Raw genomic sequence first — 25,923 nt, forward strand, 5'->3', positions numbered from 1 at the left:
CCAAGAGGATATTTAAGAAAGAATTTGACTTACTGAGTAGACATTGGTACAACTGGAGAGAAAGGAGAGTCAGGAATTAGCCAGGAATTTCATTATTCATGATGGAATGTTTGGAATTAGAAATTTACTAAGTAGAAAAGAAAGAGACTATGAAGTCACTGGAAAGTCTGGCATATAATCTTTTTTTTAATTTTTATTTAATTTCTAAAAATTTCATGTCTGTTTTATATACAGACTTAGGAACATAGTGACACTTCCCTCCCTACTCTCCCTCCCACCCATGCTCCATCCCTTCTTCCTCCTCTCTCTCACAATGCCAATCTTAATTTTTACAGAGATCTATTTCCAGTTTACTTATTAGTTGTATAGTTAACCCTTGAATTAGTAAATAATTCAACAAATACTATGAAGAAAACAAACAAGACATTGAGGCAGGTTACTTTATAAGAAAGGAGATTTATTTTGGCTAATGGTTCCAAGTTAGGACAGGCACGCTGGTTTGGCTTCTGGTAATGATATTCCTGCTGTCAGCGTCCTGAGGCAGGGCAGAGTATCACCCGGCAACAGACAGGAAGCATGCTTCTCTAACTGTCTGTCTCTCTCTATAAAGTCACCAGGATTCAATCATGAGGGCTGCAGCTAGTGACACGATCCAACCCAATCATTTCCCAAAGACCCGAGCTCTAAACACCGTAACTGAATTACGTTTTCATCCTCTTAATACCACTAACTTATATTTTGGGGTTTAAATACCTGCATGACCTTGAGGACCAAATCATTCTCAAACTAGAGCACTGCGCCATTTATGAAGGATTCTGGCATAATTCTGGAGGAAATGCATATTCATGGAACAGAGGAATAGAACAGGACACTGTGGATATTAACTGGACCAGCTGCACAGGATGGACTGGAGGGCAACATACAAGGAAATACAGCCTGGCACTTATCACTCTCACTAGAATGAATGCTTGTTGAAGCTATGAATGCCAAATGAGCAAAGTCATTGAAATACATCCTGTGGAGAGCTAAGGAGAGAATGATCTAAAGTGGTGAGATGGCAAATGAAGAAATGGGTGCAGGACACATATACAGGACCAAATAAATTTTAAAGACTCTGCCTTAATATATGTATTTATGCATAAATAAATATTGAATTAGTCATAAATAAAATCAAATCAGCCATATGAAAAAATCACCTCAAAAACTTGCAATATTGCAAGCATATCAAAGCTATTCAAACTCAAGCCTACCAGTAAGGCAACACAAATATTCATGTAGCCATAGGAGAAAAGGAAAGGAACCTTTGCTCCGCATCTACTCCAAGCCAGGGATTAGCATGCATTTTCTCATTTAATTCTCATATCTCTGTGAGGCAAATATCGATACCCTAATTCTACAAACAAGGAAACTGAGTTTCAGAAAAGTTCAGTAGTCTTTTTTTTTTTTTTCATTAGTCATTTCCAACAGACAAAGAGCTAGTTGGATCAAAAGCAGACATGCAAATTTGGGCTTTTTTCCACAGTGCAAAATTAAAATTTTGAAAAGTTTTTTAATTGACTTTTAAAAGATTAAGGTGCATTTTTAAATGCATTCCATTTCACTACATGAAGCCACTTTTCAAATCAACTTGTGGTTCCAACATAACTATATAATTCACCCTTGTTTATGTATGAAAAAAATAAAGATTTATAATTCAAATTAAGTAATGTTTTTAAAAAAACATTTTGTTCAGTTTTAGAATGGCTGTGATAGCTGCAATTGGATGCAGGGGCAAAATATAAAATTTTTCATGAAAAAATGATAAAGAACTCAGAAAGAGATGAGAAACTGTCCATTTCTTTAATTATCTTTTTTCCCCCTTACTAATTCAACACACGGGAACAAACGAGTCTTATATTAGCAGGAGACACAAACACAGGCAGTGCTAGAAGCCTTACCCCGAGCTGACATTTTAATGGGAAGGCAATAGAGTTCATCTTGTAATAATGTACCAAATTATAAATTTCAAGGAGATGCACAGGTAAAATGATATATTCCAGTCACAGTGCAATATTCTCATTAATATTTTAATATTAGATCATTTTCAAGTTGGATGCTTTAGGAACTGAAAAGAAGTGTGATAGTTTTGTAAAATGAAGAACTTCTACATTTTTAAAAGATATCTTTATCTAAAGCCTTTATATAAACTTCTTTTCCAGAATGCCACATAGGCAGACAATGCTGTCTGGAGCTGCATTCCAACAACAAACACTGCCAACAGCTCTTTGATAACAAACTGCAGGTGTTCCATGCCAGCACTTGTGATTCCATGCCTTCTCTCTCTTTCAGTGCTGCTGTGGAGTTGGGCTGTATCATCTGTGCCATTCTGTCAGAAATCTAGAAAATAATGACTTCGACCCCCAGGACCCACTGACAAATTAAAGTTTTAGATCTTCTTACCAAAAGTAGTGCTGATAATCAATTAAACACCTTCCAGGGTGACAGCAACAGAAATGCCTGAAGCCATTTTCAGATGCATATCCATCCCTTCAGGAGATACATTCCCCAACCTATAGCACTTTGTTTTAAAGAGTCTTCTAATCATCCTAATTTGGAAAGTTCTAGAATGAGACACAAAGAACGTATCAGGCCCCAGTGCTGTGGCCAATAGGTCTTCCTCAGGCTTCCAATCATACCCATGCCTCCCATGTTTAGCTCTTAGGCAGTCCTGCCACAGCCGAAATGATTCATGTGTTTTCAGGAGAAGTTCAAATACAGTAATAGCTCTGAACTTCCCACTTCCAAAACGGGGCTAGTTTGCTCTGTAAAACAACCCTACAAGGCAGACTGCTCTCTTGCAAAGTAATTTGGGGTTTACTGTCAGACCACGCTTAAAACAGGACCATGAAATCAAAATGAAAATGTTCACTCACTAGAGGTACTGAAGAAACTCAAGTGATGGCAGATTTAGAAGTAAGGCCACCAGTGTGAAATGGTGCTAAATTTTTATACAGTCTAGACACCCACATTAATTTCAGATCAATCTCAAGAGATCGTTAACTATAACTATTCCACAGCTTAAAAAAAAATCATAATTTTGCTGTATGTTGCTGGAGAAAGTCCATGTATCTGTCACATACATATAATCACCACTATATGTATATATAATTTATTGTATATATAAATAATGTATAGATAATATGTACATCCTTTTTTTCTATTATGCCATCTAAACTTTCAGGAATTGCTAAGAGAAAAATTTCTAGCACTTAGCAAAGACGTTAAGAAAACCTTTGTTCAAGGCACGGGGTTTTGCAGTGCAGTGAAGTTTTGCCACGGGTGTGAGATTGTTCTCAATTCTGAATGCAACAAGGAAAACAGGATTCATAGCCAAGGAGCATGGTGGGGCCAGCGCGGGGAACATGACTAGGAGGAAACATACCAGTGAGAGATATTCTAGCTAAATTAACTCCACAGGCTAAGACCTGAGGAGAGGTGGAGGGTTAGGAATTTGAACTTACGTCCAGGGTAAGGGATTTCCTTTAAAGGAATCCAGCTCTATTCTTGCCCGAACTGGATCCAGCAAGCCAAGAGCAAGCCCTGGAAAAAGGGGCATCTGATTCAGTTTTGGTCAAGAAGAGAATCTCCGTGAAAAACACGTCAAAATAATGTCCTTAGTGTGCTGTACATTGAGATTTAATGCTATAACTAGTACTCAAACAGTATTTTTCACTTTATGTTTCTGTGTGGGAGCAAACTGTTGAAATCTTTACTTAATGTATGCTAAACTGATCTTCTGTATATAAAGAGAAACGAAAATGAATCTTGATGTGAATGGAAGGGGAGAGGGAGTGGGAAAGGGGAGGGTTGTGGGTGGGAGGGACGTTATGGGGGGGAAGCCATTGTAATCCATAAGCTGTAATTTGGAAATTTATATTCATTAAATAAAAGTTTAAAAAAATTAGGAAGAAAAACTCAACAGAAAATTCATTAAAATTTCACCTCTCAAAACATCAGAAATATCAATTATTTGCATTGTTCAGCCCCATGGCCAATACAAATTATTGAATGCTTGTAGCATATCTGCCCTATACAAAGTCTAGGAATAAAAAGACAAGATACACCTCTCCCATGCCAGAGTAACCCATCAATAACGCAATTAAAACTGTCAATTTTTCAATCAATGACAAACCTGCAGCCATTTGAACAAGAGGTTCAGTGGTATTTCTTAAAGACAGGAAAGTCAAAAACACCAAACCCTCTCCTTCCATCAATGCTGCTTCTTGCTGCCTGCGCCTCTAACCTGCGCCCTCTTCCCACACCTGTTCCAGGCTAACTTTCCTAATCCCCTTCCCGCTTACCCCGACACCCTGCGGAGCCTCCTGCGCCTGCGCACGCTCGGGTTGCTCTCGCCAGCAGGGGGCGACCCACGATTTCTGTGCTCCGCCGCGGAGCTTGGCGTCGCTCTTTCCCAGTGCTCCGACCTGGTTACGCTTCCTTAACAACGGGTTGCCCTTGGCAACCGGAGGACGCTGGCTAGCGGGCTAGTTTCCTGGCCGTGTTCCTAGCACCTGCTTGCTGTCAGAGGCCCCGGCCGAACCATGTCGGAGATCCTGTGCCAGTGGCTCAACCAGGAGTTGAAGGTGTCCCGGACCGTGAGTGAGTGACCACGGCCGAGGGCGAGCTCGGGTCGCGGGGCTTGGGGCTGACGGAAGGTGGTGGGCGACGCGCGAGCTGCACAGGTGGGGCACCTGCCGGTGCAGGTGGTGCCCCACCCCAGCCTGGTCTTCCCACGACCTCCCTGCAGCTCACCCCAGCCAGCGCCGGGCCTTGCCCTCTCTGCAGCTCGCGCCTTGCCCCTCATCTCGGGGAACTCAGCCCCTCAGAGAACCTGACCTACTGTGTGGTTCCAAGCAGCCAGCCGTTTAGGGAGAGCTCCCTGGCCGCTATGGAGAGGGCGTTTTGCTGTGGTCTGACCCTGGCATTGCGTCCTCCCGTCGTCCCGTCCTCCCATTGCCAGGTCAGGGAAGGAGGAAACCCCTGGACAAGTCACAATGCCGTTTGTCAGGGTGCTTCCTCCAGCCTAGAGTGGAGCCTGCCATTCTCTGCACACTTAAACTGCCCCGCAGGGGTAGGCGCGTGTGAAACGGGTTAATGTAGACTATAGTGCCCCTTACGCATTTTAAAACTTGAAGCTCAAGGGTTACAAACTTCAGTTATTTCCGGCCGCTGTTTGTTCTTGCCCAAACGTGACCTTGGACATCTACCAGCCTCTATCCTAATCATAAAGTTACCCCTCCAAAGGTTCTAAATCCCACACCCACAGAGGCACTGCTCCATGCAGCTCTTCCGGACAGTAATTTTAGCACAGCAGGCCAGCATCTCAGCCTCTTTTTTGTCTCTTCAGTAGGCGTTCATTTTTCAGTTGGTATGGTTTTTGTTAGAAAGAAAAAAAAATGGGTTTTTCTGCACAAACCATTTCAGTGTGTTTTCCCAGAGGGACCCTGGTTCCTGCTCCTAGGTCATCCACAGAAGTTTCTAGGTTAGTTTTATTTGTGTAGGCGGGAAGTTTTTTCAGCAGGAAGATTGCTAACATTTAACATCTCCACTTGGCGTTTGTTAAGCCATTAACTGGAGACTGTTTCTTGGTCCAACTGGCCCTCTGCCACCCCCTATGAGCAGCAACAAATTCTGTCCAAGAGTTTTCTGATTCTCCCATTGTGCCTCTGTTTCTCTCCTAAAATATGACACTCATCTCAGGACAGCATTTATCATTTCTTGTTCCTCTCTCTGCATAGGGGCCAAAATGCAGCATCATGTCCTACATTTCTACTCGTTCAGAGGAATAATAGCTATAGATTGCTTAGTTTAATTTGGTTCATTTATTTGTTTGTAAAAAGCACCCATTTGTTCAAGTATCCAGGACTCTATTGCAGATTGAAACACTTTGGGGGAAAAGGTTAATAAAATTAATAAGAAACACAAACTTAGTAGGTGCCGTTCTTCTTGTATTCAGTTTGGAGAATTTTGGTTTGAGATGAAAAGGGAGGTTTTGAGTAAGAATTTTAATAACCTAAGACGTGAGTGGAAAATTCCCATCGTTTGCCTTCCTGAAGTGTAGTCTGCAAGCTGGCAGCCGAGAGGTTCCATCCAGTGCAGTATTCCACATTCCCTCCACTAGCAATACATCTGCATCTCTTGATCCCAGCTGCTACAGTCCTTGAGGAAACAAATTCCACCTTGTAAAAGACTTTTCAGAAACGCATTCACTGGTGTTTCAAAGGGAACAAGATAGGGTCTATGCAGCCGTGGAAACACACTGCCCGCTGCTAGTGGCTCATTGTTAGATAAGCAGTTCCATGGTGTATGAAGGAAGGCTTTGGATGGTTTGTAGAAATTCTCATAGAGAGACTAAGTGGGTGCAACCTCGAGGTAAAGTTCTTTGTCATTTTCTGGGTCATGGTTGTGTAAGAGCAAGAACTGGAAGGCCAGATTGCCTGGGTTGAAATCTGATCTACCACTTATTAGCTGGTGACCTTGGACAAGTTACGTATCTGAATTTCTTCACACTTAAAGATTGCAGTGATAAGGTTACCTCATCAAAAAAATGTTTATAATAGAACTGGGGGCATAGTAAATACTAAATCTCACGTTTTACCCTCTGGCTTATAAAAATAAAAGCAGTATAGAAGGATATTTGGATAAAAATATTTACTGCTTCATGAATTATAGAGGCAAAAAAGAAAAATTGGGAAACAATCAGAATATTCTTCACTATTATAGTATGTAAATAAATGATGTTTTATTCATGCTATTTTTTATTAAAAAGTCTAGAAAGAATGTTAATTGCTAAAACCTTTGACCTAAAGAATATAATAATATAATATAAATAAACTATGTATTTTTGTCTGGTAAAAAGCTAATGTTAGCTTGTTGTGACTGTATAATTATTTTTATACCAAGTATTAAACACACACACAAATATAGATTTTTTTAAGAATTTCTTTTTTTTTTATTTATTTGACAGAATTAGACAGTGAGAGAGAGAGAGAGACAGAGTGAAAGGTCTTCCTTCCATTGGTTGGTTCACTCCCCAAATGGCCGCAACGGCTGGTGCTGCGCTGATCTGAAGCCAGGAGCCAGGCACTTCCTCCTGGTCTCCCATGCGAGTGCAGGGGCCCAAGCACTTGGGCCATCCTCCACTGCCCTCCCAGGCCACAGCAGAGAGCTGGAGTGGAAGAGGAACAACTGGAACTAGAACCCGGTGCCCATATGGGATGCCGGCACTGCAAGCAGAGGATTAACCAAGTGAGTCACGGCGCCGGCCCCCAAATATAGATATTTTTTAATGAGCATGGAGAAAAGTGCGGAAAGACATACACTAGACTACTGACATACACGTGAACCATCACATTGCACTCTGTATAAGCAAAGAAAAAAGTATGGAAGGATATAAACCAGTGTGTTTACATTGATTACCCTAGGAAAGGGGGGTATTGCTGGCTTTCCTTTATACATTTCTGTTATTTGTCTTGTTGCTTCTATTGCTTTCATAGTTTGGAAGAAAAATTCAATATAGGCCGGTGCCACGGCTCACTAGGCTAATCCTCCACCTTGTGGTGCCGGCACACCGGGTTCTAGTCCCAGTCGGGGCTCCGGATTCTGTCCCTGTTGCCCCTCTTCCAATCCAGCTCTCTGCTGTGGCCCAGGAGTGCAGTGGAGGATGGCCCAAGTCCTTGGGCCCTGCACCGGCGTGGAAGACCAGGGGAATCACCTGGTTCCTGGCTTCGGATCAGCGCAGTCTATGGCTGCAGCAGCCATTGGAGGGTGAACCAACGGTAAAGGAAGACCTTTCTGTCTCTCTCTCTTTCTCACTGTCCACTCTGCCTGTCAAAAAAAAAAAAATTCAATATAGCATTGAAATGAAAAAAATCAAGAGATCACACTTCATATAAAATAAGATGAAAAATTAACACTTTTGAAATGTTGAAAGCTAATACCCCAAAAGAGTTATTTTTCTTGAAGCTTATACGTAGAAAAAGAAAAGGTACTGCTTACTGAGGGTTTATATATTTATACCATAACTGCACTAAACCCTTTACATAGATTTTCTTGTTCAATCCTGAAAACAATCCTAAGAGTCATTGCTATAGATGTTCAGATGAGTAAGTAAGGCTTAAAGAGCTTGATAATTTGTTCAGGATCACACAGCTAGTAGGTTGCAGTGTTAGAATATAAAAACATAAAACTAGAACATTTACTTGTGATTTGAGGCATGGTATTGTGTATTGTTATATGTATATAGAGTTTATACTTAGGGGATATGTATATAGGGTTTTCAGTAACTCTCCCAAATGTATTTATTTGGGTTTTATAAAATAAGTATTGTTTAGTTTGAATCCCCAAGAAGTGCAGAAATTCAACTGCCTAGGCATGTTATAACTTCATATGGCATAACCTAATTCCTAGGTAATTGACAAAGGTGGATTTATTAGTGTTTGTTTAGAATTGGCCTGTCCACACAGTACTTGCTGGAGCAAAGAAACAGAATGTTGTGCTAAGTAAGTGCATTTGATGTCTTGATGAGGCTGAATAATGGCTCCTGTTAGAGAGGCAGCTGAAGCCACTCAAGTTTTGGATTATTTTGAAAAGTAGATGCTGATTTGAAGAAGGCATATTATATTGAATTTTGTAGTGCCTGGGATACCCTGAATATCTACAGTAGAGAAAATGTATTCCAGTGATTTCAACTGAGGAGAGCCTTCTTGCACCTTGGGAATCATTGGAGACTTGATTTGTCTCAACATGGAAAGATTCCAGAAAATGCAACCAAAGCTAATGATCTTCAATTAGTGATACAAAACTAGATAATTTCTTCTGGAGAGTAGTAGAGTAGTGTGTGTGTATGTGTATGTGTATGTGTGTGTATATATATATATATATATATATATAAAAGTGAGTATATATATGTATATGAAAAGTCTTGGAATATGAGGAGTAGCTCAACACAGAATTACATCTGAAATTCTAAAAATTATTGTTATGAAAAAAGCAAAGTAAAATACTATTAAAATATTGCTGTATAGTGCTTTTAAAAACTCTTGATTTTTTTCAAGAACAAACATCACCTGTATTTCATAAAATTCTTATGAACATACCATAAGAGGAAACGACCTTCAGAATGCAACATTCTCCATAAATGAGCCAAATTTTATGTACAATACCTGTACTTCTTTGTAATCATAGATGTAAGAGTCCATATTCTTTAAATTCTAGATGTGACTAATCTAAAATTGTAATTAGTTTAGTATGCATATTTTCATTGTTTCTATACCCATCGACATTATTGTCAACAATAATAAAAAGGAAACTGTTCAGAAAATCACACATTCTTAGCCTTGGTCTTGTAGTATATAAAGTAAGACTAATAGTCTTTAGTCCTCAAGTTTTATATGCAGTAAAATAAGAATAATAATTGCCCTATATTTGAGAGGACATCAAATGAGATTGTAAATGGAAAACATCTGTCACACTGCCCAACATCTATTGGTTGCATAATTAGCATTATTTCAGCATTTTTTTCTTTTTCTCATTTGAAAATATTGCCTTGTATGGGACCTGCCACATAATAGGAACTTAGTGGACTTATTACATGAGATTGTATGCGTGAAGCAAGAGTAAAAGTTGCTTTAGGCTGTGCTTCGTAGAATTTTTCATCTTGAGAATGTCACTGGATACATTGATCCTCAGCTTTGTCATTTCAGCTCTGTTTTATTATAAGCAGGTTCTTAAGAATTGTTTTCTAATTAAAATTGCATTTTGAAGATTTTATAAGCCAGGGTACTGATTTATCGTGGGAAGAGAGAGAGATTAGAATAATGTCTACAGGCAAATGAACATGGTACAACCCCTTGGTGATCCAGTACACTCAACAGAAGATGACATTTATGCATCAGATTGCCTGGTGCCATTCAGAAATTGTATATTAGCTAGAAATTCCTAAAATTAAGCTAATATTTTATGTGTTTTACTTTCTGACCCACACATATCTTATCTGGATTGCAATGACAGATTGGATAAGATTAGAGGCTGTTCCTATCCCTCTCCCCACAGTACTTAGGGAAGCATACTGTTCAATAGTATTTTTTAATATTCTACTACCAAAAGCTCAAAACATGACATTTGTGAATACTTCTATTATTAGATCTTATCACTATTCTGAATGAGGTTAATTATTACAAGGATAATTCAAGAACAGAAGTTCATGGAAAAGGGAATAAAAGACACTTTTACTTTACTGAAAACAGTTTTGAAATCCATGTATATTTGCTGCAATGCACAATTTTCATAAATGTTTTGAAGATGCCTTTTACATCCCAAGGTCATTGTTTACCTGAAATTTGAAGAATTTAAATAGGTATGGTTTTGTGAGTTTTAGGAGCTATTCTACGTTCCTTATTATTGTATGTTTCTAAATGGGTCCCTATCAATAGCCAATCTTGTCATTTTGTATTAAGTATTAGTAGTTATTTTATTTTGAAGAGTGATATTTTCTATGCCTCAATTTCTAGGGACATACTTTATTTGAATCCCTTTATGTGATAACTACACTCTGTTGATTTTGTCTTATATACAGACCTTTTCATAAATATCACATCTTCATTCAAGAGAAGAATGGAAATTTTAGAAATTCTGTTGAATATTTATATATTATATTTATATATATATTTATATATAATATTATAATGTATTATGATCTTATCCTAATATATAATGTGTAATTATTTAATTCTGGATGTCAATGAGAATCTTAGATCATACTGTGGTTTGAATGATTCCTCCAAAACATGTAGAAATTTAATTGCCTTCATGATGGTGTTAAGAGCTTGGATGTTTAAGCAGTGATTTAGCCTTGAGAGCACGGCCCTCATGAATGGATGAAGACCATTAGGAAGGGGTTAATTAGGAAGGGGTTAATTACAAAAGGACTGGGCTCCTGATAGACGAGAAGTTCAGCCCATCCTCTCCTGACTCACACACTGGGTTGCCCTTCCATCTTCTGCCATGGGATGATGCAGCAAGAAAGCTCCTGCCTGATGCCAACACTTGATATTGGACTTTCTAGCCTCCCAATCTGAGAGCAATAAGTTTCATTTCTTATAAGTTACCCACTCTGTGGTATTCTGCTACAGCAACACAAAACAGACCATGACAGGCACCACCATTTATTTTTTCTTTGGCAGATGAGGAACACTAATCACGTATGTTTAGAGTTTTGTTTAGGCTTATACAGTTGGACAATGGCTCGTTAATGGCAGATTTGGGGCTTGCTGCCTTTAGTTCATTTCTCTTTTAATGAGCCATCACTAAGCCATATATTTTCTTATACTTCAGTACTTAGGGACATTAGAAAATATATTACATCTATATAAATCAATAGATGCTGGTATTTTCTGTCTAGCAATGTAGTGTTTTTCTTGATTAGAACTTGGCTTCCCTTGACTAGAAATTGATGGAATAAATCTCCCAGCAGAAAGCCATTGTGTAAATCAAAACCAAAGAATTAAGATGTGAAGGTTCACACGAAGAATCACAATCTGCATTTTCACAAAGATTATAATATAGCAATTGAAATTTAATGTTTAGTTAGTACATCTTAAGAATCATGACAGAGCTTTCAATGGAGAAAACTGTAAATGTTGACCATCCTCTGTTCATAGATCAAAGGACAACAATTGCAATGTTCCTTATCCAGAGACCACAGGACCTGCCCATAGCTGAACAGAGTTGTGTATTGAGTTGCTGCAACAAGACAGAAACCATATCTTGGGGACTGTGGGACACCTCATTAAGAGAGTATGGAGAGGATCTGGGTTTGTGTTAGATGGTGGAGGCCCCAGGGAGCCATACTTTGCTCCGAATAGACTCCTGTTAGGAAGCATGGGCAAAGTGTCTTAATAAATCGTATCTGTACTGGGGAAAATAAAGCAAGGCAAATAAATCTGATTGGTAAAAAATAAAACAGTAGCAGTCACTCATTTTAGCCAGAGTAAGGGGATATTCAGTCATTTCTGTGCTTCGGACAATATTCTTGTTTTTGTGTGAGCTCAGACATGATTTCAGAGGGATTTGTTTCTGTCCTGATTCATCAGGGTCACAGAGTAGCCTTGTCTGATGTTGTTGTGCTGTGAAATTGATTATGTTCATCAGAAGAATGCCAAGGCCTGGCTGTAAGTGCCTGGTCAGCTCCTGGGAACACCATGGCCTTGTAGGTCTAGGCCAGTTCCAAGCTACCAGCCACGCTTTTCTCTCTTTCAAATGAGAGTGAATCTACTTGACTTTTAACTGTAGTTGGCAATGCAGGCCAGGTCTTTGCTCCTCTAGCAAAGGAGGGCCAAGGCCGCTGGAACATAGAATGGCAAGGGTAATTTACGCTTAGTTACCAACTGCAAATCCAAAAGTCTCTGAAATCTAAAAATCTGTCCTTTGTTCATCTGGCAGTAAAGCTTGACCAGAGCTTCCTTGGAGCTGCCTAGATTTTATTTACCTAATGAATGTAGACATTGAAAAACTTTATCGAAGAAATCAATTGTGTTTGATTACCAGCTCTCACCCTTATTGCCAGGGGTATTATATCCTGCCTGGTCCTAAGTTGTGCCTATCTACGTATTTAAAGACAATCCAAATATTGGTTTCTGAAGACTGAATTAGCTTTGAAACAAGGATGTTTGTACTGTAGTCACCGAGGAACTGTTACTGAGTTCACAACTTGTAGAATGAATAGAACCTGTTCTCATAAATTAGAAGATGGTAGTACTAGCAGTAGAAGTCATTGCTGGGCATGGAGTACAGACCAGGCATCGTGCTAAGCACTTTACCTGGAATATCTCATTTAACCCTCAAGCAAACATCACTCTTTTTTGTTTACAGAGAACTCTGTCTGTATAGTTGTCCAGGGGCAAGTGGCTTGTAAATCAACAAGCAGAGGACCTTTCTCTGGAGCCTGTGCTGTGCTCATTTCCATCTTGGAATGCGGATGGCTTTGTATGTTTTCTCCAGCTGGCCGGCACAAAGACCATTTTACCTGCTGTCCCGGCCTAACACAGATGGATTACAGGTGCTCGCTCACACAAAAGATTTTAGCAAAACAAAACTTTAGTAATAGAGACCAGACAAGTGGTTTGCAATATTGGAGGCAGAGTTGTGTTGTGGCTGAATAACCTCAATCCCAAATGTCAATCATTTTGGACTCATGGTGAAGATTGTCAGTGGGTTCCCGTGGTCATCTGCCCTTCATAGTCATTCATAGCTCATTGTCCTGCAGTCAGCTTACCACTTCTTCCCCGTAGGAAATTTCAGTTGTAAGTGCAAATTAACTTACAGGGACAGCCTGTCATGCACTCAGTCCCAGTATTCAGTGGTGGTTAGTGGAAAGAAAAGCGTGCTAATGCGTATCCTTGCAGCTAGCATCTGGGTCAAATTTGGCCTGATGGGGAAATACTTTGCTACAGGAATTGGAGACACTTTAGTCAGCCTCTGGAATGTGGATGTTTGTGTGTGTCTGGTCCTCTTCCAGGCTGGGTTGGCCTGTGAGGACCCTCAGTTTTATCCATGATGGAGAAACGCTGGTGACAGCATGGGAAGATCATTTTATTGACATTGCTGCAGCAGAGATAGGAAAGAACGTATGGGAGGTGTAATGTGACTCCCCAACATTCACTGTAGCCTGGCACCCCAAAAGGCCCCTGCTGGGCTTTGCCTGGGAAGACAAAGATGACAAATGTGACAGCAGCTGGGAAGCTGGACCTGAGAAACTGTGTTGGGCTCCCCAGTGGTTTCTGAGGTGAGGCCCCAGCAGAGGGCCGCCTTTGTGTGGTTTGGTCTGTCCTCGTGGAGTTGGCAGGCACCTTAAATATTTGTAAATGGGCGTAAATTGTAAAACATCTTCTGCAGTGCCCTTCCTGTGGTGTGTGTGTTCTCTGTTTCCATTCTTCCCCAGGATCCCGAGCTATGGGGACTCTGCGGGCTGGGAAGTGGCCCAGTGTGCCTTGTCCTCTCAGGACCTCCCGTCTCCCCCACCCTCGGGTGCACTTTGGGAAGCTGGATGTTGCTCAGACAGCACCTAGTGTGGAGAGAGGCGTTAGGAAGGGTGGGATAGGGGTGGGAGGTTTTTAATAATTAAGAAACATTTGTTGCAATTTTGAGAACTGAACATTTAATAAGACTTTTTAAATATAGCGGAAAAAATCATGATAAATCGGGGAGGAGAGGAATGTAAGCTTTTCATTTCTTTCTCACTATTTCTGCTCCTCACCTTCTTCTCTCTCTTTGGCTTCCTATGTGTCTCTTCATTTTATACCTTTTAATATCCATATTACTAGCATAAACACCTTTTCTTTCCTTGTCTCATTTCCTTCTTGTGTTCTTTCCTTTTCTTCTCTTTTTATATTTTTCTGCAAATGTGCCCTTCACTGCATTTGTCATTTGTTAGATCTCTCATTGTTTTCTTTTCTGCTGATGTAGCACAGTCTGAAGTGTTCTTTGCATAAAAAGCTGCAGATGTTTTTGTGTTGCTTATTTGTTGTAAACTATCTTGATAATGAAAAACATCGCGTTTATTGTTCTGTCCTTCTTTGACCTTTCATCCCTTAGCCACATCTATTTTATCTATATCAGAATTTCCTTAATAACATATCATGCCATTTCAAAGGAAATGGCTTATGATTTTATGTCTCTAGTGACTTTTTTATAGCAAATAGTTTGCTACAAAAGATTTGTTTGCTACATTGAGGGTGACAGAATAAGATTCAGTTATTCCTGAGTTATTCATGGGCTATATTTCAGTCATGTCAACAGGAACAACAGGCATAGCACAAACTACGGAGAGAGGCAGGGAGGGGATGGGATTGAAGGAAGGGGATTTAACAACAGCTCCTGAACAGGAAGCATTGAGCCAAAATGTGGGCCGAAAACCTGATAGTCCAGGACCAGAAGGAATACACTCATAAGCTGACAATGGCTATACATCAAATGGCTCTTTAGGAAATGAAGAATAACAGGGTTGGGCTGGGGAAGAGAGAAGAGCTAAAAGAAAAGAACAACAGGCAGGCAATATGGAAGGTATGGACAGGGTAGCTCACATTATACTCTGAGGGCAGTGGTAACAGCCAGACCAGGGCACAGCATTGGTGACGAGCTCTGAGGGGCTTCAAGGAAATGAGAAAGCAACCATGGGGAGGTGATGGCACAATCTCCCTTGGACAGTGGAAGGAGCCGTTTGGAATTCAGTTGCTTCAAAGACTTCTAGCGTATGAAACCAGAAGACACTTGCTGAATAACAGATGACATGCATGTAAGATCAAGCCAATGGCACCACAAGGCACTATGACCTTCCAGTAGTGCGATTTGAAGTCAGGACAGGTCAGAGCCTTGGTTATGAAGCAAAACGTTAACGTGTGCTGCAAGGTGTTTCCAGGCAGTCACGGAGCTGGCTGAGACACAGAGCTAGTGTACAGAAAGAATAATACGTCCGTAGACTGACAGTGCAATCTGAATTCTTTTGCTGGAAGCTTCAGGAGGTAATTAATTCATGTTCCCTAGTTTTATATTCTTAAATTAACATTGGTGTTTCAAATTAAGACACAGCTTTAGAAGGTTAGATATGACTGATAAGGAAGGACATCAAACCACCAACTCTAAAAGAATGTTTCGTGGTTTTAGAGTGAGACATTCTGCCTGAGTAGTTTTTATGTGTTGATAAAACTGGTCTGTTGTAGGAAAAGTAAATCCACTGTAGGCGTCAGAGTCTAGACTTAAGAATAAACACAGTATATCTCTTCTCCCTTGAACTATGGCTGAACGCAAGTTTAAGTGACTGAAAGTTTGCCTTTTCCTGAATCTTATGAACTTTTATGTATATTCTTATTTCTAAAGTGGTTCATGGGCAAAAGCATTTTTTTTCTTCTGAAAGTTTCCTACTCTATGATTTTCCCTTGTAAATCAAGGATCATATAAACATGCTCAAAAGGTCCTAATAATAGACAGTTTGGAAGCTCACCCTAAGGAAACAGAATCCATGAGAATAGTTTGTCTTTTCAAACTTCTTTTATCATTGTATTGATTCAACCTAAGAATTGGGGTATTGTTGAGAGGAGAAAGTGTTTTGATAACAGTTATTAGGAGTCTTGACAATAATTGTGGTCAGTGTCAGATATGTAAAACAGCCTTATTCTTACAACATGTGGTAGCATGTTGATAACTTCGAAGTAGGGCTCCCTGCTCAGTGCCCTTTATGGAGCAACTCACTTCACCCCCCTGAAACCATACAACCAATGATCAGTCCTATAGTTAGCTACCTCATTATTAGTCAAATAGCAGATAAAGTGGAATAATCTGATGTAACTGAGTTTTTGATACTGCATTCACTTGTAGTATTTTGATAGATGATGGCCAAAATATCCCAATGGAAGCCTATTGAAGATTTATGAAGGATTTTGAAATCATCACAGAGATAATGGCTTAATCTCTGATAATATAATTTGTTTTTACTTTCAAGTTTGTATACTGTCCTTAAATAGCAAGGAGCTCCAAATCATTTGCTTCATAGGGAAAATACAATGACCCCAAATGAAGGATATTTTTATGGAAAGTAAATGCAATTGATCACTTAGTTTTTCTGCATTTATTAATCATGTGCATATGATGGGTGGCAGGCATGAAACCCAGCAATTCTCATATATGCCTGAAATACTGAAAATGGTTCTCCAAGATAAGATAGACGCATGATGGTCTCTGTTCTGGAGATGAGGAGACAACCTCAGGCAGGTGAGGCAGCTTGTCTGAGGTCATATACCTTGTAAGTGGTGCAGAAATATTCAGATACAGATGGCTCAGGCTCTAAAGCCAGTTTTCATCTGAGGTGTCTCCATTGTGTGTAACAACAACTGGATCATGTGTCCCCTGTGAACCATGGGGAAAAAGCCTGATTATACTCAGTAGGCTTTATCTAATAAAGAAATTATTTTTCTAAAAGTCCCTTTGACTTAGAGGTTAAAATTAAACCTTTATTTTAAAAAAACTAGATTGTACCTGACTTGGCCAGAATAAGCCATCATCATAAATTATATGGATAGCTGAATATTAGTGTCATTTTATAAAATATCTGAGCTTAAACCTAAGGTTATTTATAGATTTTTTGGTTGTGTTTTGTGTAATTTTAATCATAAAGTTATCTTTCCTTTTAAAATATGTTGTCATCAATCATTGATTTATATTTATTTGAGGATCTTTATTAGATAACTGTTATTTAACTGTTAAACTCTGGTTATTAAAAGATGCTTTTAAAACTGTATTCATGGCATTTTGAGTTCAAGTTGAATTTTGAAGTTTTGACTCTGTGCATAATGAGAATATATTAGCTCTATTTGCAGTGTTCTACTCACATTTTAAATTCTCAATGTTTTAAAATTCAGGCCCCAAGTCATTTGCAAAGGCATTTTCCACTGGCTATCTAATTGGAGAAGTTCTGCACAAGTTTGAACTCCAGGGTGACTTCTCAGAATTTTCAGAAAGCAGGTTAGTGAGATTATTCCTTACTTTAAGAAAAATATATTTCCTCTGACATTTGAAAACTCCGAAGTTAAGTTTAAAGAATCACCGATCGTAAGATCTTCACCAAAGCTAAGCTAGCCAAACTGACTATTGTTATAGAAATTCTTGTTTCTTCTCATACACATTCCTTATTGTCCTGGCAGCACAAAGGAGAGAAAATGGTATAGTCAAATTTCATCTCCAGAGAGAAATCATTTTAATAGCTTCCATATTTCCTTGATCTTAGGCCACATTACTTCCTATTTTGTTAATTGAGTCTTCCTTTAAAAAAAAAAGTGAAGCATATAGTGTCCTAGTATTATTCTTTCTATAGTAAAAATATGAAACTTAATACTTTTTGCTTTAGCAGCTCTTCTGAGATAGAATTCATGTACACTAATTTGCCCTTTTAGTCCATAGAATTCAGTTGTTTTTAATATGTTCACAACCATCACTATTAACCACCAAGGCCTTGCAACCCACTAATCTAATTTTTGTCTCTAAGAATTTGTTCTACACCTTTCATTTCAGTGGGATTATACAATGTGCAAAGTTTTGTAACTGCCTTCTTTCATTTAGGGTAATGTTTTCACGGCTATGGACTGCTTCATTCCTATTTACTTGCTTAATAATTTCAATAATGTGGCTTACAATATCATATTGTGTTTACTCATCAGTTTGTAGATATTTGAGTCATTTCTACTTTTTGGCTGTTAGGAACAATATGGAATGAATACAGTGCTTTAGCATGGATATGTTTTCATTCCTGTTGGGCATATACCAAGGAGTGGAATTGCTGGGTTATATGATTTATGTTTACATTTCAAAAAATACCTATACAAGTTTTTAAGTACTTGAATTATTCTAATTCGTTTTGCAAATTATTCTAATTGTTTTGCAAATTTTGTTAAACTTTTCAAAGATCAATTTTTTGGCTTCATTGAATTTATTTTCCACTTATTACTGCTCTTGTAAATATTTTTGGTTTTCTATTCATTTGGAGGGTTTTGCTTTCGTAGTTTCTTCATGTAGATGGGCAGCCTTATGATTTGAGATTTTCATTATTGTTGTTGGCATTGGTAACTTAAGTTTCTGTCTAAGAACTGCTTTACTGTATCCCATACGTTTGATATGTTATTTCCATCCTTATCCATTTCAAATAGTATTCTAACTTAAATTGTGATTGTTTTCTTTGAGACATTGTTATTCAGGAGTTTAATTTCCAGATATTTGTGAATTTTCCAAATTAGATTACTTACTGCTTTCTAATTGAATTATATTGTGATTGGTGAACATGGTATTTATCTTTTAAATCTCTTTAAACCTATCTAAACCTTTTGATGGTCTAACAAGTAGTGTTTTTTAAAAATGTTCCATTTGTGCTTGAAGTGAATGAGTATTCTGTTGTTCAATAGAATGTTCTTTAGACATCTGTAAAGCTTAGCTGATTTATAGTGTTAAATCTTGTATTTCCTTGTCTAGAAGCTATATCCATTATTGAAAGTGGAGTATCAAAGTCTCTAATGTTGTTTAATCGGCTATTTCTCCCTCTAATTCTTTCAGTTTTTGGTTCTGTGCTTTTTGTATTAGATTTTATGCTTTGCAGTTATGTTTTCCTTAGGGATTAATCCTTCTGGCAATATAAAGCATTGCTGTTGTTATCTAATAATATTTTTCTTAAAGTCAATTTTGTCTGATATTTCTGATTCTCTTTTTGTTTAGTATTTACATATATATTTTCCATCCTTTTAGCTTGTATCTTTGAATCTAAAGTATATTCTCTTACAGACAGAATGTAATTTGTTCATCTTTCTATTCTGCCAACAATTTTCTTATAATTGTAGTTACAAAATCCATTTATGTTAATGTAATTAGGGGATGAAAGGATTAAGTCTGCCATCTTGATATTTGTTTTTTTAGATTTTTTAAAATTTTTTTAACTTTTATTTAATGAATATAAATTTCCAAAGTACAGCTTATGGATTACAATGGCTTCCCCCCCATAACGTCCCTCCCACCTGCAACCTTCCCCTTTCCCACTCCCTCTCCCCTTCCATTCACATCATGATTCATTTTCGATTCTCTTTATATACAGAAGATCAGTTTAATACATTAAGTAAAGATTTCAACAGTTTGCTCCCACACAGAAACATAAAGTGAAAAATACTGTTTGAGTACTAATTATAGCATTAAATCTCAATGTACAGCACACTAAGGACAAAGATCCTACATGAGGAGTAAGTGCACAGTGACTCCTGTTGTTGACTTAACAAATTGACACTCTTGTTTATGGCATCAGTATCACCCTAGGCTCTTGTCATGAGCTGCCAAGGCTATGGAAGCCCTCTGAGTTCACCAACTCTGATCATATTTAGACAAGGCCATGGTCAAAGAGGAAGTTCTCTCCTCCCTTCAGAGAAAGATGCCTCCTTCTTTGATGACCTGTTCTTTCTACTGGGATCTCACTCGCGGAGATCTTTCATTTAGGTTTCCCCCCCCCCCCCCAGAGTGTCTTGGCTTTCCATGCCTGAAATACTCTCATGGGCATTTTAGCTGGATCCGCATGCCTTAAGGGCTGATTCTGAGGCCAGAGTGCTGTTTAGGACATCTGCCATTCTATGGGTCTGCTGTGTATCTCACTTCCCATGTTGGATCGTTCTCTCCCTTTTTTATTCTATCAGCTAGTATTTGCAGACACTATTCTTGTTTATGTGATCCCTTTGGTTCTTAGTCCTATCATTATGATCAATTGTGAACAGAAATTGATCACTAGGACTAGTGAGATAGCATTGGTACATGCCACCTTGATGGGATTGAATTTGAATCCCCTGGTATGTTTCTAACTCTACCGTTTGAGGTAAGTCAGCTTGAGCATGTCCCAAATTGCATATCTCTTCCCTCTCTTATTCCCACTCTTATATTTAACAGTGATCACTTTTCAGTTAAGTTTCAGCACTTAAGAATAATTGTGTATTGATTACAGTATTCAACCAAAAGTATTAAGTAGAACAAACAAAAAAAAATACTAAGAGGGATAACATATTAAGTTGCTCATCAACAGTCAGGGTGAGGGCTGATCAAGTCACCGTTTCTCCTAGTGTTCATTTCACTTTAACAGGTTTCCTTTTTAGTTGTCACCGATCAGGGAGAACAAGTGGTATTTGTCCCTTTGGGACTGGCTTATTTCACTCAGCATAATGTTTTGAGGAATTAAAAATTTTAGTCAATTTTTAGTGTCACATAGAACGTTGTCTTTTTGGGAAGAAGTGTGATATTATGACTAAGAAGGTGACTGAATTTGAATCTCAGTTCCACCAAGTGGCCTTTGGCCAATTTTTCTGAGCCTTGGTTTTCTCTTCTGTAGAACAGAAATACTATTATCTACCTGATTAATTTGTGGATAGCAATAAATGACGTGTCTTTAAAGCATTTGGAGCTGCTCCTGACCCGTAGCCATCTGCAAATATCTGGTCCTTCTTTCTCCCCCTCCCTTGAGCTGTATACAGTTCTCCATGTGTTTTAGTCCAATAGGGATAAAAGGAAATGGTTTAGGTTGGATGATGTGCAAACAACAGCAGTTTCTTACTCACAGTCTAGAAGTTGATGAACATGGTGCCAGCAGTCTGTGTTTGGAAGGGGCCTACTTTCTGCTTCACAGATGGTACGCGCTAGCTGTGTGCTCACGTGGTAGTAGGGAGAGGTTTCTCTCTGGTCTCTCTTCCCCCAGAAGATATCAGAACTACCTCTTCTGTGATGCTGTGTCAAAAGTAGGCTTAGCACATACTGAACCTTCATGATGTGTGAGGGCCTGGTATTGTGCAATGGATTAAACTGCCTTTATTTTTTTCCCCAGAAACATTTTATTGAAGACATACAAACTTCATGCATTTCATAAGTGATACTTTAGGAACATTATGATTCTTTCCACCCTATGCATCCTCCCACTTTCATACCCACCATTCTTCCTCCTCCTTCTCCTATTCCCTCTCCTATTCCCATTCTTATTTTTAACAAGCACCTACTTTCTTTTTTATTTATTTATTTATTTTGACAGGTAGAGTTACAGACAGTGAGAGAGAGAGACAGAGAGAAAGGTCTTCCTTTTTCCGTTGGTTCACTCCCCAAATGGCCGCCATGGCTGGCGCTGTGCCGATCCAAAGCCAGGAGCCAAATGATTCTTCCTGGTTTCCCATGCGGGTGCAGGGGCCCAAGCACTTGGGCCATCCTTCACTGCCCTCCCTGGCTACATCAGAGAGCCAGAGTGGAAGAGGAGAAACTGAGACTAGAACCCAGCGCCCATATGGGATGCCGGTGCCGAAGGCGGAGGATTAACCAAGTGAGCCACAGCGCTGGCCCCCAAAGACCTACTTTCAATGAACTTTATACATATAAGATTAACTCTTTACTGAGTAAAAAGTTCAACAAATAGTATGGGAAAAAAAAAAAAAAAAAAAAAAAAAAACCCTGTTTCCTCAACAGTTGAGACGAGGGCTGTTCAAAGTCATTACATTTCAAAGCCAATTTCACCTCTAAAGATTACTTATTAGGTGCTCTATTAGTTACTGCAGATCAGGAAGAACATATGGTATTTGCAATTTATGACTGGCTTATTTCACTCAGTATAATGGTTCCCAGTTGCATCCATTGTGTTGCAAATGGCAGGATTTTACTTTTTTTTTTTTTTTTTTTTTTTTTTTTTTTGACAGGCAGAGTTAGACAGTGAGAGAGAGAGAGAGAGAGAGGGAGAGAGAGAGAAAGGTCTTCCCTCCGTTGGTTCACCCCCCAAATGGTCACTACAGCCAGCGCTTTGCACTGATCCGAAGCCAGGAGCCAGGTGCTTCCTCCTGGTCTCCCATGCGAGTGCAGGGCCCAAGCACTTGGGCCTTCCTCCACTGCAGTCCTGGGCCACAGCAGAGAGCTGGACTGGAAGAGGAGCAACCGGGACTAGAACCTGGGGTTCCGGCACCACAGGCAGAGGATTAGCCAAGTAAGCCATGGCGCCAGCCTGGATTTTACTTTTTAACCACAGTGTAGTATATTCCATAATTTCTACCCATTCTTCTGTTGATGGACGTTTGGGTTGATTCCAGTCTTAGCTGTTGTGAATTGGGCTGCAATAAACATGGGGGTACAGATAACTATTTCATATGCTGATTTCATTTCCATTGGGTAAATTCCCAGACATAAAATGGCTGGGTTATATAGTATACTGGTCTATATTCAAATTTCTCAGGTATCTCCATACTATCTTTCACAATGGCTGTACCAGTTTACATTCCCACCAACAGTAGATTAGGGTATCTTCTTCCCCCACATCCTTGCCAGCATTTGTTGTTTGTTGATTTCTATATGAAAGCTATTCTAACAGGGGAGGAGGTGAAGTGAAACCTCATTGAGGTTTTGATTTGCATTTCCCTGATGGCTAGTGATCCTGAGCATTTTTTCATGTGTCTGCTGACCACTTGGATTTCCATTATCGAAAAATACCTGTTTCAGTCCGTTGCCCATTTCTTAACCGAGTTGGTTATTTTGTTGTTGTTGAGTTTCTTGAGTTCCCTATATATTCTGAATATTATTTCTTTATCAGTTTCATAGTTTGTAAATAATTTCTCCCACTTTGTTGGTTACCTCTTCACTTTGCAGTAAAGAAGCTTTTGCAGTACAGAAGCTTCTCAGTTTGATGCAATCCCATTTGTCAACTTTGGCTTTGATTGCCTGGGCCCCTGGGGTCTTTTCCAAGAACTCTTTGCTTAGGCCAATGTCTTGCAGAACTTCTCCAATGTTTTCTAATAATTTGATCATATCAGTCATAGATTTAGGTCTTTGATCTCTTTTGAGAGGATTTTTGTGTAAAATATAAGGTAGTCTTGCTTCATACTTGCGCATGTGGAGATCCAGTTTTCTTAGTACCATGTGTTGAAGAGACTGTCCTGGCTCCAGGAATTCATTTTAGGTCCTTTGTCAAAGGTAAGTTGGTTGTGCATAAGTGGGTTGATTTCTAGCATTTCCATTGTGTTCCAATGATCTGTTCATCTGTTTTTGTACCAATACTAGACTGTTTTGATTATAACTGCTCTGTACTATATCTTAAAATCTGGTACTGTGATGGTTCCAGCTTTGTTTTTGTTGAATAAATGGCTTTAGCTATTCAGGGTCTGCTGTGTTTCCATATGAATTTTGGCATCATTTTTTCTTTTTTAAAAGAATTTTATTTATTTATCTTAGAGGTAGAGTTACAGACAGTGAGAGGAAGAGACAGAGAGAAAGGTCTTCCTTCTGCTGGTTCACTCCCCAAATGGCCGCAATGGCCGGAGCAGCTCTGATCCAAAGCCAGGAGCCAAGCACTTCCTCCTGGTCTCCCACGTGGGTGCAGGGGTGCAAGCACTTGGGCCATCTTCTACTGCTTTCCCAAGCCACAGCAGAGAGCTGGATTGGAAGAGGAGCAGCCGGGACTAGAACCAGCACCCATATGGGATGCCTGCACTGTAGGTGGAGGATTAATCTACTGCGCCACAGTGCCCGCCCCCATTTTTTCTAGATCTTAGAAGAAAGTTGTTGGTATTTTGATTGGGATCATATTGAAATCTGTAAATTGCTTTTGATAGTATGGACATTTTGATGCTGTTGATTCTTCCAGTCCATGAACATGGAAGATTTTTCCATTTTTCATATTTTGTTCTATTCCTTTCTTTAATGTTTTGTAGTTCTCACCATATAGACCTTTGACATCCTTGGTTAAACTTATTCCAAGGTATTTGATTTTTTTGTAGCTATGGTTAATGGGGTTGATCATAGAAGTTCTTTCTCAGTTATGACATTGTGTATACAAAGGCTATTGTTTTTTGTGTTGACTTTATATCCTTTCACTTTACCAACTCTTCTGTGTTTTCCGATAGTATCCTACTGGATCTTTTGGATCCCCTAAATATAGAATCAGGTCATACGCAAATAGAAATAGTTTGACTTCTTCCTTCCCGACTATATTGAATAGGACTATATTGAATAGCAGTGGTGGGAGTGGGCATCCTTGTCTGGTTTTTGATCTCAGTGGGAATGCTTCTAACTTTTCCCCATTCAATAGGACACTTGCTGTCAAAAACTGCTTTGATTGTATTGAGGAATGTTCTTTCTATACCCCAGTTTGCTTAAAGTTTTCATCATGATAGGATATTGAATTTTATCAAATGCTTTCTCTCCATCTATTGAGATAATCATATGGTTTTGTTCTTCAACTTGTTAATGTGATGTATCACATTGATTGATTTGTGAATGCTGAACCATCTCTGCATACCAGGGATAAATCTCATTGGTCCGGTTGAATGTTCCTTCTGATGTATTTTTTGGATTTGATTGGCTAGTATTTTGTTGAGAATTTTTGCATCTGTTTTTATCAGGGAAATTGGTCTGTAGTTCTCTTTCTCTGTTGTATCTTTTTCAGTTTTAAAGATTAAGGTGATCCTGGCTTCATAAAAGGAGTTTGATAAGATTCCCTCTCTTTCAATGGTTTTGAATAGCTTGAGAAAAATTGGAGTTAGTTCTGCTTTGAAAGTCTGGTAGAATTCAGCAATGAAGCCGTCCAGTCCTGGGCTTTGGTTATTGGTCTGTTTAGGTTTTCTGTGTTTTCATGCATCAATTTAGGTAGGTTGTATGTGTTCAGGAATCTATCCATTTCTTCTGTGTTTCCCAATTAGTTGGCACAGAGCTCTTTGTAGTAATTTCTGATGATTATTTTATTTATGTGGAATCTATTGTTCGATTTTCTTTTTCATCTCTAATTTTAATTTTATTGATTTGGGTCTTCTATTTTTTGATTAATTGAGCCAATAGTATGTCAATCTTGCTTTTTTTTTTTTTTCAAAAAATAGCTTTTCATTTCACTGATATTTTGTATGTTTTGGTTCAATTTTGTTTATTTCCTCTCTAATTTTAAGTATTTATTTTCTCCTATTAATTTTGTATTTGATTTGCTGTTATTTTTCTAGGTCCTTGAGATGTATTGATAGTCATTTGTTTGGTGCCTTTCCAATTTCTTGATGTAGGCATTAATTGCTATAAACATTCCTCTTAACACTGCTTTGCTGTATCATGTAACTTTTGATATATTCTATTGTCGTCTGCATTTGTTTCCAGAAATTATTTTTACTTCTTTTTTGATTTCTTCTGTGACCCGCTGTTCATTCAGAAGCATGTTGTTCAGACTCCATGTGTTTGTATATGTTCTAGAGATTCTTGAGTTGTTGATTTCCAGCTTCTTTCCATTGTGGTCCTAGAAGATGCATGGTATGACTTCAGTTTTTTTTTTTTTAAATTTTGAAACTTGCTTTATGGCCTAGCACGTGGTATATCCGAGAGAAA

General features: G+C 38.8%; 1 protein-coding gene across 11 annotated transcripts in view; it reads left to right on the forward strand.

Moving 5' to 3' along the window:
- Positions 1-4,499: 4,499 nt before the first annotated feature.
- Positions 4,500-25,923, forward strand: part of SPEF2 (sperm flagellar 2) — a 210,962-nt gene continuing 189,538 nt past the window's right edge. For 9 of the 11 annotated variants that reach the window (XM_051853824.2, XM_008262116.4, XM_051853821.2 and 6 more), the window contains exons 1-2: positions 4,501-4,638; positions 17,451-17,553. In XM_051853824.2, coding sequence (XP_051709784.2) covers positions 4,581-4,638; positions 17,451-17,553 — 161 coding nt within the window. In that variant the 5' untranslated portion in view covers positions 4,501-4,580. Of the gene's footprint in view, positions 4,639-17,450; positions 17,554-25,923 lie in introns of all 11 variants that reach the window. The other 2 variants (XM_051853818.2, XM_051853820.2) reach the window with 2 other exon arrangements.

This window comes from Oryctolagus cuniculus, chromosome 14 (genome assembly GCF_964237555.1).
Source record: "Oryctolagus cuniculus chromosome 14, mOryCun1.1, whole genome shotgun sequence".
Lineage (NCBI taxonomy): Eukaryota > Metazoa > Chordata > Mammalia > Lagomorpha > Leporidae > Oryctolagus > Oryctolagus cuniculus.